The 20,058-nt window shown below is 34.6% G+C and overlaps 1 protein-coding gene across 1 annotated transcript in view; it reads right to left on the reverse strand.

The window, feature by feature from the left end:
- Nucleotides 1–2,997: 2,997 nt before the first annotated feature.
- The window catches only part of LOC111894761 (MADS-box transcription factor 23), a 30,665-nt gene continuing 13,604 nt past the window's right edge, over nt 2,998–20,058 (reverse strand). The window contains exons 3-7 of the mRNA XM_042902291.2: nt 4,144–4,205; nt 3,935–4,034; nt 3,741–3,782; nt 3,577–3,660; nt 2,998–3,488 (exon numbers count right to left, since the gene is read on the reverse strand). Coding sequence (XP_042758225.1) covers nt 3,318–3,488; nt 3,577–3,660; nt 3,741–3,782; nt 3,935–4,034; nt 4,144–4,205 — 459 coding nt within the window. The 3' untranslated portion in view covers nt 2,998–3,317. The remainder of the gene's footprint in view (nt 3,489–3,576; nt 3,661–3,740; nt 3,783–3,934; nt 4,035–4,143; nt 4,206–20,058) is intronic.

A 20,058-nucleotide genomic window follows, 5' to 3' on the forward strand; every position in this document is an offset into this window, starting at 1 on the left:
CACCTCCGGCGGTGGTGGTCGGCGGTAGCGACCACCTCACGGTGGTGGTGATTAAGATGTTAGGCCAAAACGCTTCAAAATATCCTGAATAACATTCCAAAATTCACAACCAAGTGCACACAGCCACCCAACGTGGCGGCTGGTGGCGGCATGAGGTGGCAGCCACCACCTCATGGTGGTGGTGGTGGGTTTTCCGGCCAAACCATCACATCTACAACCTCACGAAAACCGAAAATAGTAGTTTTACTCGAATACACACCCATAAACACACTCACAACCACCTCCCACGGTGGTTGGTGGTGTCAAGATACGGCAGAAGGAGGTAGAAGTGGCGGCAGGCAGTGGTTTGCGATGACAGCCACCACATCACGGTGGTGGCGATGCTTTCTCTTAGTTCCCTGCCTAGAAAACACATCAACATACGCAATTTCACGTCGGAAAATGCATCCAAACGCAGCCACCCTCGCGGTGGTGCATAGCAATCAAAGAGAAAGGCGATGGAACAGGAACGCAACCACCCACCTGGTGGCGTACGGCAACGACAACAGCAACGGCTAACGGCGGCATTGGCAAAGTGTTGACAGGAAAGAGGCGGAGAGGGAAGAGGTCCAAACAATCTTCACCCGAAAACAGTAACGGCGATAGCACGGCTTCGCCCTTTCAATCTCCCGATAGACGCGATGTCGTCTCAAGGTTCTCGCCTTTATTCAACAGTGGGTGCAACGGTGGAGTACTCGACGGTTAGCAATGCAGCAGCAAGGAGGTACGGCGGCGGTTGGAATGATCCGAAGGTGGTGGCGGCTAAAAAACGAGGCTAGGGTTAGGGTTAGTATTGTTGAGCAAGGTGACAGATTTAATACACATTCATATAAACTTCTTGTCCAATGTACACCTTTGGTCCCTCCTTCTGAATTTCTTTTCAATATAAGGCTACAATTTACAAAGCAACCCCCATCATCCAAGATTCATAACAATTCAAGTCCCAGAAATTACCATATAGCCCCTCCATGACAATTTTTTTTCAACTTAGGTACATAATTTATCCTTTTAGCCCAAGCTATCCAAATTCCTGTCATATTAAGTCCAAATAATACCAAACACCCCCTAACTTCTGAGAATCTTTACAAAAAATCCCGAAATTACATTTTAATCCCCCGAAGATTCAAATCTTTTCATTTGTCTCCCTGAAACCAACACCTCGCTAAATACTGTTGATCTGGCTATAAAATAATAATAATTACACCTCGGGGCTTTAGAGTTTATTATTTATTTAATTGATTTTAAATGGAATGTTACATCGGCTCTCTAACCGATACCTAATTCCATCAAATGACCAATTCCATCAAAATCCCATAATACCTAAAATACCCTCAAGGTCAAACATAGTCAAAGTCAAAGTCCACTGGTCAAACCCACTAAGCCAAATGAGTCAACCCGGTCGAGTCAACTCAACCGAGTCACTCACAATGCTGACCCATGTGAGTACATCGGCCGTACCCCGGAGGTATGCTTAGCGTACGCAAAGCCTCGCGTTGACCACCGATGGAGTGGTTGACCGAGTACGCGGGGCTTAACCTCGCAACCTCAAATCTTTATTAAGTGCTTAATAACATAAGCACTAAGTCCATAATTCAGATCCACGAATGAAACACACCCTAGAGTCACAAAGTTTCCAACTTTATGACTTTACACGCCTAATAAGAGCTTAACACAAGGTGTTAATCCATTAAGACCTCCTATAAGATGCATGGAGCAAAACTAACCAAAGGAACTTCATTTTTATGGCTAAGGACCCTTCCTAGGGTCTGAAAGGACAACTCAAAACGTCTAGAACATGCCATGCTCAAGATGATACTTTTTGGACAAAAAAGATAACATAAAACCCGCATAACTAGATCTACAAGATTAAGAGACAAGGGTGCAAGCTTTATACCTTGAAAGGCTTACAAATGAAAGATAAATCCCAGATATAAGGTGCTTTTATCTCCAAATTGAGCTTAATCTTCTTCCTTCTTTTTCAAATCACACAAACACACTCTATAATGCTTGAAATGTCCTCACAAGGTGCTTGTAGGGTTTCAAATAACGAAGAGAGGGTAGAGGCTCATTAGATGAAGAGAAATGAGGCCATAAAGATGCTTAAATACCACCCAAACCCTAAAAATTAGGGCTTCCATCTTTCTTTAGCACTCCCCGCGTACATGAGTGTACGCCCAGCGTACTAGGGCGCGTCCTAGTACGCTCAACGTACACACATGTACGCTTAACGTACCCATCCTGCCCAAATTACAAGAATGCCACTAGGGCTTCAAGGCACATTCTCTTGGTCTTAGGGACCAAAATGTCATATAATAAACTTAAAGGGATAAATTTGGAAATACCTGAACATCGGGATGTTACAGTCATAGTTATCTTTTTAAACAATAATAGCAATATAATTACCTTTCAATCCAATAATAGCAACGAAATTATCTTTTTTTTACAAATAATAACAACATTCTTATCTTTTTAACAAGTAATAACAACATACTTCTTTTCAACCAATAATAGCAACATATTTATCTTTAATCCAATAATATCACTGAAGTTATCTATTGTTATAAATAATAGCAACATACCTTTCTTATCAACCAATAACAACATACTTATATTTTTATATAATAACAGCATCATACTTATCTTTTCGAGTAACTATTGTTTATTTGACACCACATAATGCATCATCAATTGCATAGACAATTATATTATACAAACAATTAATTATTATTCATTTATCGGTTAACCCGTTCACTGAATGGGTATTAAACTAGTTCTCATGGTGTTGGTTCAGTAGGAAAATATTTTAGATGCTATTAATCAGTAGTTGCTAGATTCACTTGTGCTTTACATTTATGATTTATCTAGACAGACAGTTAGCTTATCACCATGCAGCTCAAATCTGTACACAGCTGATAAACATCACATCACATTACAACACAACACAACACAATACTGGCCTAATCAATTTCAGAAATGTGTACATTTTGGTACATTGTAAACCACACCTCTATACTTGTAATTATTACAACTTTACACCGTTAATCAACACAGCATCGCCATAAAACCACTACATGGTAAATTATTTTACAATATCTTGGAGTTATTCAACACAATGCATCATACCAATCAAAGTATCTTTTCATGCATCAATCATATCATATCTCTAATCAAAGCATGATGCACTTGCTTGGTAGTTGATATGAAATTCCACTGATATCTGCGTTTTTATTTTTAACATGTTTTGGAGTTCAACTGTAACCTGACATACGTTTTCATATTTATTCAAATGCATTAATCATAATCATTGTATAATCAATCAAAGTAAAGTCATATTCATACCCTAGTTTCATGGTTTCTGTTGGCAAGTAGTTCCTCTGTGGCTGTGGTTGGCTTAGCTGGAGACTTATGTGTGCATGTAACTCATTATTATTGGAATGCAATTGATAAGCCTGAGGGGTGAAGATCATTTGTATATCTCAGTGGGGTGATAAGAATGCAATTATTAATTATAAGTGGAAAGATTATCTAGATCAGTACCTTCTCCTTCAGTTCTGCATGTTCTTGAAGCAGGAGGTTTAGTGACTTGTGCAATTCTTTATTTTCATGAGCAACAAGATTCCCCTAAAACAATATGAATCATAAGTCAGAACCTGTTTCATGCATAATCTTAAGGAAATTAACAATCATTCTTTGTTTTGTACCTTGTGTTGCAATTCTTTTACTTCATTTGTTAAACCTTGTTCCTGTAGCAAGAAATAAATGTGGTTATCAGTATTCATTTTACTATACACATACTGATCATCCTTATGTTTGATTATGAAATAAAGGTCTCCATTTTTAGTAGCAATTGAATTGATATTTTTGTGTAGATGACAATAACACGAGAATCCACTACCTTCTTTATTCTGACACCTTTTAGACTCTTTTCCAGTTGGGTTTCCAGATTCTGGAGCTCATTGATATTCAAACCAAAAAGTTCTTCTCCCAACAGCTGCCTGCAAGAATGGTGTCATTGGATAAGAAATATTAGCAAATTTCAAGATTTATCATATGATTTTATACTGTTTTAGGAACACAAAAGAAAGATTAGGGATTTTTTTATACCTGTGGCTTTGTTGCAGATATTGAAGTTGTTGCCTTAGTTGAATTGCTTCTCCTTGCCAAAACTATTGATTCAGAAAAAGAAACGCTCAAGTGTGTGTGTGTGTGTGTGTGTGTGTGTATATATATATATATATATATATATATATATATATGAACTATCATTTCTATATAACACTGCATGAAAAGTGAATACATCTTCTCTAGTTTATGAATGCATGCAATATAAAGGCACTTTATCTGCTTGGATACATGTGTGTTGAATAAAGATTCAATATATAACTGCATTAATAGGTGTTACTAGTTGTAAGCTAGCTGGGTAGTGTGGTAGATCAAGGGGGGTGTTTCAACTTTGACATTTTTTTGCATTATAAAAAGTTTGTCTGTTTTTTGTTTTTTTTATTAAGTTTATTGAAAACACATAACACTTGTATTTAGCTCCCCCTTTTTCATGGAGCAAATTCTTCATCTCAACTTTCAGAGGCCAAAATTATCATATTGTAGTCTAAAAATGAAGACTTTTATTAAGTTTTAAGAGTTATGGGGCTTAATGAATGATGGGTATGTTGAGCCCAAGGGAAATGAGGTCAGGGACCTGATGCTCAGTTGAGGGACTATCAAAAGGACTTTTCTTCATCCAACAAGCAATGAATGATGAAATTTTTTCCACAATATTAGACTGTTAGTATATTAATATTGGACCATTAGTATCAGTATTAGACTGTTAGTATTAGTTCAGGGATTAGAATGTAAATATTGTTAGTATATATTTCCCCATTGTATTACACGATCATATGAATACTGTTTCACAACATGAACTTGACACACTATCTATGAAAGGTAAGGAATAATTGCTAGTGTTTCTATATAGTTTGTTTAAAATAGTTAATATGAGGTCATGTGGTGATGCTCCAACAGATTAGTTGTGTGGAAAACTAGTTTTGGGGGAAGTGTAGTAGATCAATGACTATGTCGACTGTCTCTTAATGTTTAAACTCAGGCAGCTTTTCTTTCTTTCTTTCTTTCTTTCTTTCTTTCTTTCTTTTATATAAATTTCTTGGATTACAAATAGATCAATTGTTCATTGTTTTATGATCAAGTGAAGTAAAATAAACATATGTTGGCTTCTATGTACCTCCCCTACTTTATCTGTCCTATAGTAGTCATACGGAAGTGTCTTCCAAATATTAAGTTCCAATTAAATGTTTAACTTAATGGTTTTATAAATTTGATCTGTGCTTGCAACTAACTTTGCACTCTATTTGTTGCTGTTGAAAATTAATAAGACAAACACAGTTTTTGATCAGTATTCTAACTCTTTGAAGGAAGTTTGAGCAATGCAAACTACTAATGATTATCTGATCATTTTAGGCACAATCACCGAAGGTGAGAATATCTGGTGTTACACTCTGAGAGGAAATATGTCTGTCATTAGCATATCAACTATTTGATAAAACTGAAGTATTTAGTGCTTAATGATTCCAACCATGTGAAGGCAGGATTCTTTGACCATTCAGAGGCTGTATCAAACGTGCTGAATGCACTTAGAGGCTTTCAAACACCCCTAAGGTCAATATGCTCCCCAAAAGTCAATGTTGATAATGAGGTCCTATTGGCCTAGTGTAATTTCCATGATGCAACACAACATCCGATTAAATTGGAGTTTAATCTTACCATCTTTGTGTAGGCTCTCCAGTACCCTGTAAACTGGAACCAAAAGTTCCTTCATCTCTTATTTGATATTTGTTTTTATTTCTACAAGATAAAGATGATCAAGACAAACGAACTATCTTTCAATGGGATTGTTCTGAGGCTTGAAAGTTGAACAGCACTCTAACATCTTGTTGCTCTTCAATTTCTGCAAATGTAAACATAAAGGTATCAGCTGAGTCTTAACTGTTGCAAACTCAAACTCTGATCAACAAAATAGTAGCCTTTCAGCTTCTACTCTTTTGCTTTTCAAAACCCACCAGTCCATCCTAACTTCCATAATTTTACCTAAATACAATCTTACAGAAAAATCATGAAGGGCAAGATAAGGGTGCATATCTAAGCTCCTTGATTTTCCAGATTTATAACTCAGGCATTTAAGTGGGGCCTTCCAACATATAAGATCTTAATATTACCACTCCAGTGATGACTTCATCCACCTTTCTGTCTAGTTTACTTGCACATCTCATATCTGGAAACACTCATAACCATGAATCCACATACTATGTATCACAACTAGATTCATGAGCCCTCCAGATGGAATTGCATAATCTTGTGCCATAGTTTATGCTGTTTCTGGGAAGTAAGAACCCTTTTGTACATGATGATCATCAATTAAGATAGCTAACTGATAAGTAGTAGTTGCATTAGTGAACTTGAACCCTAATGGGTGATCCAGTTTGGAGCACAATCTGTTGTTTACTTATATAGAGCATTGTGATGTCAGCATGGTAGTCTTGTTATGTCATCATATATCTATGGAACTTACTTGTTATTGTTTGATCCAGGATAAGTTCCCGTTCTTAGCATTTCACTAACACTGAACAAAATGTTTCCTATTAAAAACTCAATTACTAAACCCAGGAGATGTATCCTTTAATTGCTAAAATGAAAAATAAAACCATTGTTTAAATGGCCATAAGTATGATGAGAGCAAGTAATCTTCCAAAGGTTGTTCGAAGCTTAACACCAGTTGGTGCTTCAAAATGTAGAAAGCCACATATAATTGAACTCATGATCTCCTTGTTAGACACATTGTTAGCCAAGTAGGCTAGCCCCAACTGGTGTCGACATACTCTTACATTGGACAAGGTAATTATGTATCATTATGTTCTAAAGAGAAATTAAAACAAATCCTCAATTACGGAGATCCAAAATCCTGGAGACCTTAATATAAAGGGAATATTTAATGATAGAGTTTCCAAGAAATCAATCACTAAAAGAGCAAAGTATAAGGTAAAACGAAACTATTGGAACTATTGTTACAATAGTAGACATAAAATTAATGAGTTTTATAAACTGAAAAACAAGAACAAAGCCACTGTTAAGGGTAAATACCTCAATGACTCAAGTCAAGAAAGTGGATTCGAAGGTGGTGATAGTGAGCTTCTAGCCATTCTAAATAAAGGTACATCATCGGAAGGGATTCTTGATTTTAGGTTTATCCACCATATATGTCCTAATATAGAGTGGTTCCCCACATATATGTAATCCTTATTTTGCCTCCATTTGTATTGGAGATGGTGTGGCTTGCAGCGATTGAAGGTGTTGGAAATATTCATAACAAGATGTTTAATGATATTGTTCGTACTCTTGAGAATGCAAAGCATGTCCCAAAGTTGAAAACAAAATTAATATATCATTTCTCTTAATTGAAAGGGTTATAAATATGTCAGCAAGAAGAAACTTAATCTCTTATTTTTCTTAATCAAAAGGGATACAAGTACGTCGGTGAAAGTAGATCAATTAGAGTTCGAAAATGATTGCTTGCGATTATGAAGGGTACCTAAAAAGTATCCAATCTTTTATCTTTTTTATATGTCTATTATTATTAGTGATGCCAATGGTGCGTCATTTCATATTCAATTCGAGTGTTGATTACTCTTTCAAATAAGGTGGAAGAAGTCAAGGAGGATAATGATGTTGTTTCAAGTACAATACTTGTTAGTTATCTATGACATATGTATTATTCGATTCAAGTGTTAATTACTCATTTGTATCTAGAATTTCATAAAAAATTCATCATGGCCACTGTAGCTTTAGATGATGCATAAGTAATATGAAACAAAAATAGAGAGTTAGCAACCATACACCCAATACAACCTTTAGAAATTGATGGAAAAAATTTTTAATGCTAGTTTACACCCATGGGAATTATGCGGTTTGATGTAGTTATGGGAATAGATTGGCTAGGATCCAATCAGTCTATCATACTATGTGGTTGTGGCAAAAAGTAAAGAAATATGCAAGTTCGAATTATGATAATCAAGGCTAATAAGTGGATTATGAAATGGTGTACATGATTTCTAGCTTATGACTTGGATGGTCTAAAAGAAAAGAATATAATTTAAGGTTGTTCGATATTCTTGATAACTTTCCATGTTTTCCACCTGGAAGGCAAATGGAATTCCATATTCATCTCATTCCAAGAGCTACATCGATTACATGAGATCCTTATCGATTTGTTCCTATAAAAATGCACTATTTAATGTCTTAATTACAAGAACTTCTACATAATGGATTTAATAGGCGTAGTTATTCACCATAGGAAGCACTTGTTTGTTGTAAAAAAGAATGGTTGTATGCATATGTACATAGACTATTAGGAATTTAATAAAGTGACTATCAAGAATTGATATGCTTTACTTAGGATAGATGATCTCTTTTAGGGATGAGCATCGGAACCGGGTACCCGTTTTTGGAACTGGAATTGCCTTGGAACTACCGGTTCTGCTTAAGAAAGTTATGGAACCGCCTTAAGCTGTTCCGGTTCCAATTCTCATTTTTTCGGAACCGCTACCCGCTGGGTACCCGTCGAAACCGGTTTATATATATATATATATATATATATATATTAGTATTTCATATAAATATGTGTGTTACTTAGACCGGTTTAGAATATATTGGTCCGATTATGTCCCTCTTTGATCCGAATTGATTTGATTTGGATCGAACTAAGTTGCGGTTTTATTGACAAAAGTTACCAAAGTTAATGTAACCGGGTTATCCGCTCTCGGAACCGGAACCGCCAGTTCTGGGACTGGTTCCAAAAATTTAAGAATCGCCTAGAGCGGTTCTGGTTCCGGTTCTAACTTTCTAGGAACCGCCAGTTCCGGTTCTCGTCAAATGAGGCGGGTTCCCGCCTATGCTCATCCCTAATCTCTTTGACTAACTTTAAAGAGAAGAAAACTTTTCAGAGATTAATTTACTTTCTGGTTATCATCAAGTGTGAGTGAAAGAAAGTGATGTTGAAAAGATAACATTTAGAATTTTTATAGTCATTATGAGTTTCATGTGATGCCTTTTGATCTCACAAAAAACATCTTTGTTTTTATAGACTTGATGAATTGTGTGTGCAAGATGTCTATTAATAAATCAGTTATTGTATTTATCGATGACATATTCAACTATTCCAAAAGTGAAAAAGAGCATGAACAACATTTGAAGGAAGTTTTACAAGTCATGAAAGAATAGCAAGTGTATGCTAAAATCTTAAAGTATAAATTTTTGATGTGTGAACTTCAATTCTTAGGATGCGTCATCTATTGTAAGGGAATCAAGGTGGAAATATTAGAGATAGAGGTGGTGCTGAAATGGGAACCTCCTAAGACTCTAACTTAAGTGAACAATTTTCTTGCTTTTTTCGACTACAATAAAAGATTTACTCAAGATTTCTCTCACATTGGTGTGCCACTTACTTCCTTTACCAATAAAGAAAAGATTTTTAGGATAAGAAACAAAAAAATATTTATCATGTTAAAATAAAATTTTCCTTTCCTGAAGGAATGAAAGGGTTTATTATGTACAGTGATACGCCAAACAAGGGCCTTAGATGCGTTCTTATACAAATATGAAGGTAATTGTCTATACTTCTAGGCAACTGAAATATGCATAAATAGGAAAACAAGACTCATGATTTAAAGTATGTGGCTATTGTGTTGGCTTTGAAAATAAGGAGGCACTACCTTTATAGGATAAATGCAAGATCTACACGAATTGCAAAAGCTTATAGTAAATGTTTATACAAAAAGACTTCAAATATGAGGCAAATGATATGGATTAAACTTATTAGTTATTATGATTGTGAGATAATTTATCATGCTTGAAAAAGTTAATATAGTGGTTGATGTCTTGAGATGAAAAATACAAAATAAAATCTAATTAAAGGAAGATTAATGTGAATCGAATTAGTTTCAAATCTCACTTAAAGGCTCGAGAATGCAAAAATTAGTCCACTAAAGAATGAAAAGGTGAAGAAAGGATAGGAAGAAATTTTGGATTTGGTGAAAATAGTCAAAGGTTGAAACTATTCATGGATCGAGTTTAAGTTGCTAAGTTTGGAAATCATTTCTTGATTATGGAATAATCACACCAATCAACATACTATATTCACCCTAGTAGTATAATGATTTCTAGAGATTTAATATGAAGCTATTGGTGGTCGATTATAAAATCAAAGTTTCAAACTGTGCAACTTGTGCACATGGTAAAGTCTTGTGTGGCTGATAACAATGGCAAGTGAGACGAACATTTACCCTTGGTATAATTTCCTTACAAAAATTCCTACCATTATAACATTGATATGCCACCCTATGAAACATTTTATAAAAGAAGGTGTAGAAACTCATTGTGTTGGATTGAAGCTAGAGAAAGAAAGTTACATGATTGGAGGTAATTAGAGTGAAAATGAGAAAATAAATACAATCTAAACAAACATGACAATAACAAAGATATATAAAGCAGCCTTACAACCTTGAAAAAAAGACCATTCAATTTAAACATCAGTGACCTTGAAATGTTGAAAGTGTCACCTTGTAAATAAGATATGATGTTTGAAAAAAAAAAAAATAGGTAAACTAATTCCTAGGTATATTAGACCATTTAAAGTGTCAAAGCAATATGATCATAAGAAACCAAGCTTGATTCCCCTTTGTAACTTAAAGGAATACATGATACACATCATGTATGTTATTTAAAGAAGTATTTGGGGAAATATGAAGAGATTGTTTCGTTGATCACTTTAAAAGTTAAATATCCAAATAAGATAACCGAAGAACCAAAAACCATACGATAGACAACGGAAAAGAAGTTAAGAAACAAGTAAATTAAACTTATGTTGGTAAAATGGAAGAATGGAGATAGAATAAATCATTCTTAAGCGATAACGAACGATATAAAGAAAAGATCCCCAAACTTTGTGGACAAAGATGTGATTCCAAGGATGAGATCCTTGTACGGGATGGATATTTGTAACATCCTAAAAATCTTATTTAGTGATAAGTTTAACTTATATGGATAACTCTTGAAAATTTATAAAGTATTATGGAAAGTTATAAACTTAAAAGTAAGATGTTATTGTACATATTTATTAAATGATGTCATTTAATACTCTTTATGTTGAGTCTCGATGAGTATCACAATTAGACATGTTATATAATTCTTTATATTAGGTTGTTTCAATTAGATTGGTAAAGTACATTGCTATTTCTCAAATTATGAGACAAGAAACATATTTTAGGATGCTTTGTGGTTTAAATAACGAAGTAAAATATAAAGATCACTTGTAAAAGCCATATAAGAAACATGGTAACTTCATAATGCTTAGAATATCATGAATTTAATAATATATTTCCTAAAACTGACATGAATATAAAAGTATATAAAATTCTAAGTGTTTTGTAGATACACTAAATTGGATAAGCACCTAATGTCATCAATATTGAGACATTTGGATTTTTTGAATATGTTAATACATATATAGGAAGTTTATAAACACTAAATGTGATTTTTTGGTCAAAGGATTAAAAAGTAGCCGAAAATGAAAATCTCACAATAGTTTGTATATGCTTTATTTTACAAGGTTTAAGTTAGATATTATCTATTGAATTTTCTTGACCATCAAATTTTAAGTAGGGAAAGATCTATCATTATCCATAACTTCTATAAACAATTTAATAGAGATTTTTGGTGTAGTTAGTTTGTGTAAAGCTTAAAGAATGTGAAACAAATTGCGTTTAACAAATATAATCAATAATCAAGCATTTGATCGAGGCATGGTATCATAATATAACTTCCATTTAGAAAAAATAAGGTTATTTATGATTAGTTGACGGTTTCTAAATGTAGGAACTTTACTTGCATGATAAAATTTCAACTAGATATAGAAACAAGTTGTACAGACATCATTACTTGCTATAAAAACATAATTTAAGCATTGATTTTGACTATTAGCATGTGTTAAGGCAATACCCATTTGAACATCTTTGATGAATGAATTCTTGGTTAAAATATACAAAAATATAAATATAATGATAAATTGTTTTAGTTTTGATATAAAGTTTTTCAATATAGACATGATAATGGGTATGTAATGTTATTAAGAATTCAATTGTTTAACCAACAAGTGAAAATTGGACAATTATGCTAAAAATGTGAGAATTAATGCTTTAAAAAGATTATATGTATGATGTAAATGAAAGAAAATATTTGTACAAGAGAAATGAAGGTAAGACGCGATATAAGTGTCATACGAAAGAGATAACAATATGAATTTGAACAAATTGAAATTAGTATGTTATATTTAGTATTATTGGAACTCCTTGTAATAATTGTCACATGTCTATGAACAACGTGATAAGTTTGGAAATGAAATTTGATCAAGATCAAGGTAAAAGTTAGAATAGGATAACTTTCTAAAGTGAGTGAATGGAAAATTTAATATTATGGAGTACATGGAATATATTCATTATATTTTATTGAATGAACTTACTATATATATATATATATATATATATATATATATATATATATATATATATATATATATATTAAGGTATGTTATGATTTGAGAATGAATTTATGAAAATTTTCGGATAAGAAAAGCTTTCGTTATCATATCATCATGCATTATATGACATGGTGTGTGATTGTATTGATGAGTAGAAAGAGGTGTACTCATGTACACATTGAATTTGAAACATGTTTAGTTATGATACCTGATGGTCTAGGCATATAAAATGTTTCTTTGAAAGAATTTGAAATGGTTATATATTGTGTCAAAAACATATATAGCTCATAAGGGAATTTTGTATTGCGTATTACTATAAATAATCCCATGTAATTCAAGTTCCAATGTAAATCTTTATAGGACTTAGTTTCCTAGAAAAACACTTTTACGACATCTAGAAGACGGACTCTAGAGGATTAATATGGAGAAATTAGGAACAACTAGACATTATTTAAAACTATGGTCTTCTATAACTATACAATGCTTAACTATGGCATGTTAATATTTTTATAACCCCATGGTGGACAAGTATTCCTTGATATGTGTGTCATTATATATTAGACCTAAATTATGTTAGACTTGACATTATTACAAATGATGTCATCTTATTATGTTTATACCTTATGATTTAATATGGGATATTACAAGAGAGCCTAATGGTAATGTCGAGCTTACTCAATTTAAATCACTTATAGAATCTATTAATGACTTCCAACACATCAAAGAATTAGATAAATGGAGTTGGAATTTGGTTTAATCCATGGTTTTTTCTAAAACTTCTATAAAAAGAACTTCTATGAGGTGTGATTCCAAGAAACTTAAGCACGCTTGGAGATGGAACAATCCTCCTCAAAAGTTTGTAAACATTAGAAGATTGCATAGTTACCTAGGATAAATCTTATAACTTGGGGTTTTTATATTATCTTTGAGATGTCATTTATGTATTGATGTGGACAAATCAACTATTCACGTCTTGTAAGAGTGCAAAATAATAAAGTATGTTTAGGTAAAGAAGATAGTGGCAGCTAAGTTCTAACACCCATGTTCCAAGTACTTTTCATTTTTGGCTTTAAGTGTAAAAGTATTGCAATTTCAGCCCTTACACTGGGCATATCTTATGGGTATGCCGAGCGTAGTTCATTAAAAAGGTGACGTGGGTTCTTTTGCATATGCTAAGTGTATGTATGAGTACGATGAGTGTACTCATAAAGATCCCAAATCCTAATTTTTAGGGTTTGGGTCCTATTTAAATGAAATTATGACCTTAAGCCCTCCCTTACCTTCAGCCTCCATTTTCTAAATGCCCCCCCCCCTTACAAACCCTAACTTTCCTAGGTGAGATATTCAACTTTTTGAGTGTTGTGTGTCTATTCTTGAACGAAGGTGATCTTTGGAGCGCATTTGGGAGTTACAAACAATATTCGATATGGGATTTGCACACCTATAGCAACCTCCAGAAGGTATAAAGCTCTGGACTTGATGCATGTCCCTTTAAATCTTGCTATTTAGTACACTTTGTTCATTTTTGTCCCATATTCTTAGATCTTAGGAGTTTGAGCAACTACATACCTAATGAGTAGTGTTTCCCTTCATTTCAGAGCCTTGTGAGTCACAAATTTGGGATCTAGGTTTTTCCCATTCATACATATTAAAACTATTAAGCTTTTGCATCAAAAATAAGACTTAGGATTGGATTTTGGACCCTTCATATCCGTGCAAAGGCATAAAGGTTGTAACTTTATATTTTTAGACGTTCATTAGGGTTAGTGTTAGATGCATATTAGCACATTTTTGTCATTATCTTCTTATTAAATGCTAACTATTTCCCTTTGTTTTATTACGAATTGTGTGTTTCTCATTTTTTTTGAAAAGTGCACATACTACTCACTTTTGTTATGATTTTCACAGCAAATTAGCAAGGATTGAGAATATGAAACACATTAATTGAGGATGCATTTGATGGAGCTTTGGAGCCAAATTGGAGCTTGGAGCTCATAAACGATGTTGTAGAATGCTTGGAAGCTGGTTTAATCGAGGAAAAATCGACGTTTCGGACAAAATTCAAGAAATTAGATCAGATATACAAATTTTTGATTGAATTTATGTTTTGAAGATTTATCAGCTTGTTTTCAGTCAAAGAAAAGAAAAGCCAAAAAATTCGATTGAATAAATACTTCAAGGATCAGAAATTTCAAAAATCAATAAGTCACTGCTTCGAGCCAAAATCTGATCGAAGCCAAAAAAAAAAAAAAGAAAAGAAAAAAGCCGATCCTGCCAAAAAAAATCGATTGAATTTTTAGTCGTGTTTTATTGTACGTATAAATTAGCCATCTTAAAATTCATACAACCCCAACCCTAACTTTCGACCATTCATGATTCCAGACGACTGAGAGGCGATTTTTAGAGGTTTTCGAGTGCCAAACACAGATCCGAAGAACACAATTCGATTTTGATCTCCGTTTAGTAAGATTTATTAGTTAGGTTTTTTTTTCTACTTCTTGTAATTCGGTTTTTTCCGTGTCATGATAAAAACCCAAGATTTTAGTTTCGTAAACAACCCGACTTTTTGTGCAAGTAATCATTAGGCACTTTATTTGATTGTGTTTATTATTTAGTTTGATCAGTTTTATGCTTAATTGAATGTTTGATTTTGATTCAGTTTGTGTTGACCAATTTAATTGTTATCGAAGAATTCCAATTATCTAATTTGTCTAGATCAGTAATTGTCTTTATTAATCAGTAAAATTAACTAATATTAGATTGATCTGCGTTAGGACTAACTTTAATTAATTCAGTGAAAATAAGGTTTATGTAAAAGAGGTTGTTTTGGTTAAACATCTTAGTAAAAGAAAATTGTTAGAGCTTATTAATAATTTTCAGTACTAGTTTAAACAGTACACAACTCAATTATCGTGTTGAAGGTTATGTGTATGATTAGGAGAGTCACCGCGAAACTGAACTTGCTTTTACTTTCTGGATTTTACCCTGGTATTTAAATTGCATTTTCCTTTTATAAATTTCAGTCCAATTTAGTTTTAACAATCAACAAAATCCCCCATTTTTTTTAAATTAGTGTGTGCCTTACGCAAGAGAGGCGTAGAACTTAGGGCGTGTCCCTATGGATTCGATCCTGCTTTCATGTACTACCCCTTAGTGCATTTGAGCAATATTTTCATTTATATTATTATTTGTTTAGGCATTGCGACAAGCATCTAAAATTTGGATATGAAGTTTGGACGTTGGGTATTTAAGCATTAAGAGCTTAGTTAAGACTTTGGACTTCATGTGGTTACGTTGGGCGTAACCCATGAGTACGTTGAGCGTAGTGGGTTGTGGCCCCATAACCATTCCGAGATCAAACAGTACATTGGGCGTAATAGAAAGTATGTTAGGCGTACTCCCATAAATCATTTGGACGATTTTGGGCCTTGGTTCATTAAGGGCTTTGGGCCTTCTGTAGTTAGGTCATATATAGGAAGGGTAAAGTGCTCTTTTTCCCTTAGTAAGATCAAAGAATAATTGGATGATTGATTATGGGTTAAAATCCCGATTCTTAATTAGGATTAAATTTGGGTTATGATCAGTGTGAGGAGTCGTGGTAGCAGTAGCTCGAGTGTGTGATTCGGTTATCATCAGTTATAGATTAGTCTTCTCACTATGATTGTGGGTCGAAGGCACCAATGTGGACCCGATAAATTGTGTATGCAGGATGCTATCTGTATTTGTGACTCTTACATGTTTGTATGATTGGGTTGAAAGATACCCTAGGGCTGGGCCCATAATTATATGTTGGGTTGAAACAAACCCTAGGGATGGTCCCATGAGTATATGATGGGTTAAAATAAACCCCAGGGTTGGGCCTATAATTGTATGTTTGGTTGGATTATACCTCAAAGCTAGGCCTAGTTGTATTATGGTATGTGATAGTTTGGGGAACTCACTAATCTTTGTGTATACAGTTTATGTTTATGATTTCAAGTACTTCCAGTACAAAAGGGAAGGGGCCAATCTGATGGCACGACATCAACCTCATGATTATGCACTTGTTTTCATCTATACTCTGGTGTTTTGTTGACATTTTATTTTTTGGTTGACTTTGTGATAACTGATATCTGAATTAAATGGTTTTTAAAACAAAAAATTTTATGATTGTTCTTGGGCTGTTACAAGTTGGTATCAGCGTCTTGGTTTGAGGGATTCAGGGGCATTATTTAGTGTGTCAGAAATCAAACTGGGGAATTGATAATCTTTTCAAAAAGGAAATGAAATTTTAAAAAGATTTTGCTAAGTAAAAAATGGGTGCGATGCATGCAATCAGCCAAGCTCAAGTAAATGACTCCCAATATACTCAAACCCTTGTGTTACGATTATGAATTGCATGCTAGAATAGGGCTAAGGATACTTTCCCATATGATATAATTGTCTGGTTTGTGTGATGCCTTATAGCCTAGGATGATTCGATGTTATATGTTACTTTGAATTGATATCGACTTAGTTAATTGCTCAGCGTATGCTTTAAAAGTTGTATAATATTAGGTTCATATACCCCTAGAATGATCGGTTTAGCCTCATTTCATGTTCCTTGTTTGTTGTGGATTTAAGGTAAGATCATTATTCGATAGTCATCCTGTTTTGTGTACAACTTACATGCATAAGGCAACCAGTAGTGTTGGTTGAGGTTCTCGCTATAGTAGGGCAGTTGAAGTGAGAATACCTAGGAAATGCCATAGTAGGATTTGTATGATGTTTAGCATAGCGATGGTGTGTATAGAACTAGTGTGGTGACTTAGGGAATCCGGGATGGTTCTTGAGGAAAGTACAGATAGGTATGGAAGGTAGTATTAGGCCAGTACTACTAAAAGTACAAAATTTGTACTTGAGACAATAATGTTCTTAGAACTTCTAAGGGACTTGTAGGAAGGAAGTCTCCTTGATATTTTTTTGATCGTTTGTATGTTTGTATTTCAGTCAGAGTTAAGTATGGTATCCACCCGGGAGGAGCTTCTGGATTTGGTTATGGTGTTGGTGTTGTACCTATTGATGAGCAGGTGTACAAGTTTATCACTTCAAATATTACTCGTGGTATCATAGAGGCCACCCCTATGGTTTTCAATACCATAAAGGAGGGGATTATGGAGCTTCTAGACTAGCAACTCAAAGCCCTTCGGGCGGAGATTGCTTTGGGGCAGATAGGAGCACGGACTACCTCGTTTAGGGAGTTTAAGGTATGTGGAGCTCTAGAATTCTTTAGGGCTAATGACCTCATTGCCAGCTACCGATGGATCGCTAACATGGAGAATGCTCAGTGAACGAGCTTCTACCTTGAGGGGGAAAGGTGGGATTTGCCTCCTGCCTTCTGAGAGACCAAGCCTGAGACTGTTGGGAAGAGGCCGGTCATGTTGTGGGGACTGAGGCGGTGGTGGCCATTTCTTGGGGGATTTTGTTATAAGATTTCAAAAGGAGCTTATACCAATGATTAAGGAGCATCAGATAGGGATGGAGCTTCAGAACCTTCATCAGACTACAAAGATTGTAGAAGAGATCTCCGCTAAGTTCCGAGAGAGTTCCATGTTGGCTCCACAGTATACTATTGTTGAAGAGATAAAGAAGACGTGATATCATGACATGTTGAAGGATTGTAACACCCGTATCTAGATTGGTTAAACATAATTGTAGCAATGACCTAAAGAGGAGTTTAAAAGGAAACAATGTGTCACAGGGTGGCCACGAAATGGCAATGGTTAAATCGGTCGTGTGATTATTTTTGGACCACAACGGTGTGGCCAAGTAAAGCCATAGTGTGGCATTTGACCACAACGGTGTCTTAATAGATAAAGTATGAAACTTTATTCATTTAAACCGTAGTTTGGACCTGACCTGAGGTTTGGAGCTCTTGGAATCAAGGAAGGCAACTTAATCTATTAAGCTGCTGGAAATCCAATGCCCACGGCGTGGCTATAGGTCACCCCGTCATGGAGGGTGAATGTCACGACATGACTAAGGAAGGCCACGATGTGGCGGTCAGCTAAAGTCAACTCTAGCCTTTGACTTTGACCATTGCCTTTTGGCATGGGTTGACTTTTTGGTCAATCTCTACTTTTTTAGAAGGTAGACTTAGGGTTTGCCTTGTGTGGATTGTTAGGAGGTGTTTTGAACCATCTTTTGGCGATGAGAGTTGTTGGTTGTCAATAATGCGACATTGCACGAGGGTTTAGTCAGCATCGTGATTCAGGTGAGTCTTTAAACTATACTCGTGGTTTGAAGGAACCAATTTCATCCCATTAGATCATGTTGTAGGGTGACAGTTTTCTTTGTGACATTTGTTGATATGCCTATATGTGCTTGTTGTATTTGTGACTCTTGTTGATGTGGTTGTATGTTTTATGTATGTGGGTTGATACGGACCCAACACAGCTACGTGATGTTATATAGAGTCATTATGGACCCAGGGTTTATACAAATCCTAGGGTTGATTTGGACTCGACACAGCTACTTGTTGTTATATAGGTTAATATAGACCCTGGGGTTGATACAGACCCGACACAGCTACATGTTGTCACATAGGGTTGATACGAAACTGACACAAACACATGTTATTACATGTATACGTATATTGTATGTTGTATTTTAGCGAACTCACTATGATTTGTGCTTATGGTTTATGTTTATGATTTTAGGTACTTGCAGCGTTAAAAGAGAATAGCCTGGATTGATCACACAACATCCCTTGATGATTTATTCCGCAATGACTATTTATAATTTTGCTATGATGTTTTGAGAATACTTTTACTCTAAACATCTTTTGAGATAACGTATCAAGGGTTTTGACTTATTCCAAAAATCAAATTTTTACTCAGTATTTTTGGGACGTTACAAGTTGGTATTAGAGCCTTAGTTTGAGGGACTCACGCACACTCTTAGGTGTGACTGAACTCAAACTGAGGAATTGGTAATCTTTTGAAAGAAAAACAAATTCTAAAACGATTTTTATAAAAGGAAAAAGGAATGTTATGCGCTCAATCATCCGAGCTCAAGTAAGTGATTCCCAGAATACCCATACATGTTTACTATGATATATGTTATGAGAATTGGATGCTAGAATAAGGCTAAGGATCTGCTCATGATTTCATGTTTAGGAGAGATGCCTTTATATGCCTATTATTTGAGCTTTTGGAATTGCATGCTAATATGGATTTTCAGGTGATTGGATGGATTAGCCTAATATGTGATGCCTTGTAGCCAAAGAGGATCAAATGTAATGCTATAATTGGAATATGTATTGGTAGAGGTAATTGCAAAGTGTATTCTTTGAGAATTGTATACGATTCGGATCATATAGCCTTAGAATGGTTGATTTTGTCTTATTTCTTGTTTCTCAATTGTTTGTGGTCGAAGGGTAGAGTCTTTTATTCGAAAATCTA

Source organism: Lactuca sativa, chromosome 5, assembly GCF_002870075.4.
Source record: "Lactuca sativa cultivar Salinas chromosome 5, Lsat_Salinas_v11, whole genome shotgun sequence".
Taxonomy (NCBI): domain Eukaryota; kingdom Viridiplantae; phylum Streptophyta; class Magnoliopsida; order Asterales; family Asteraceae; genus Lactuca; species Lactuca sativa.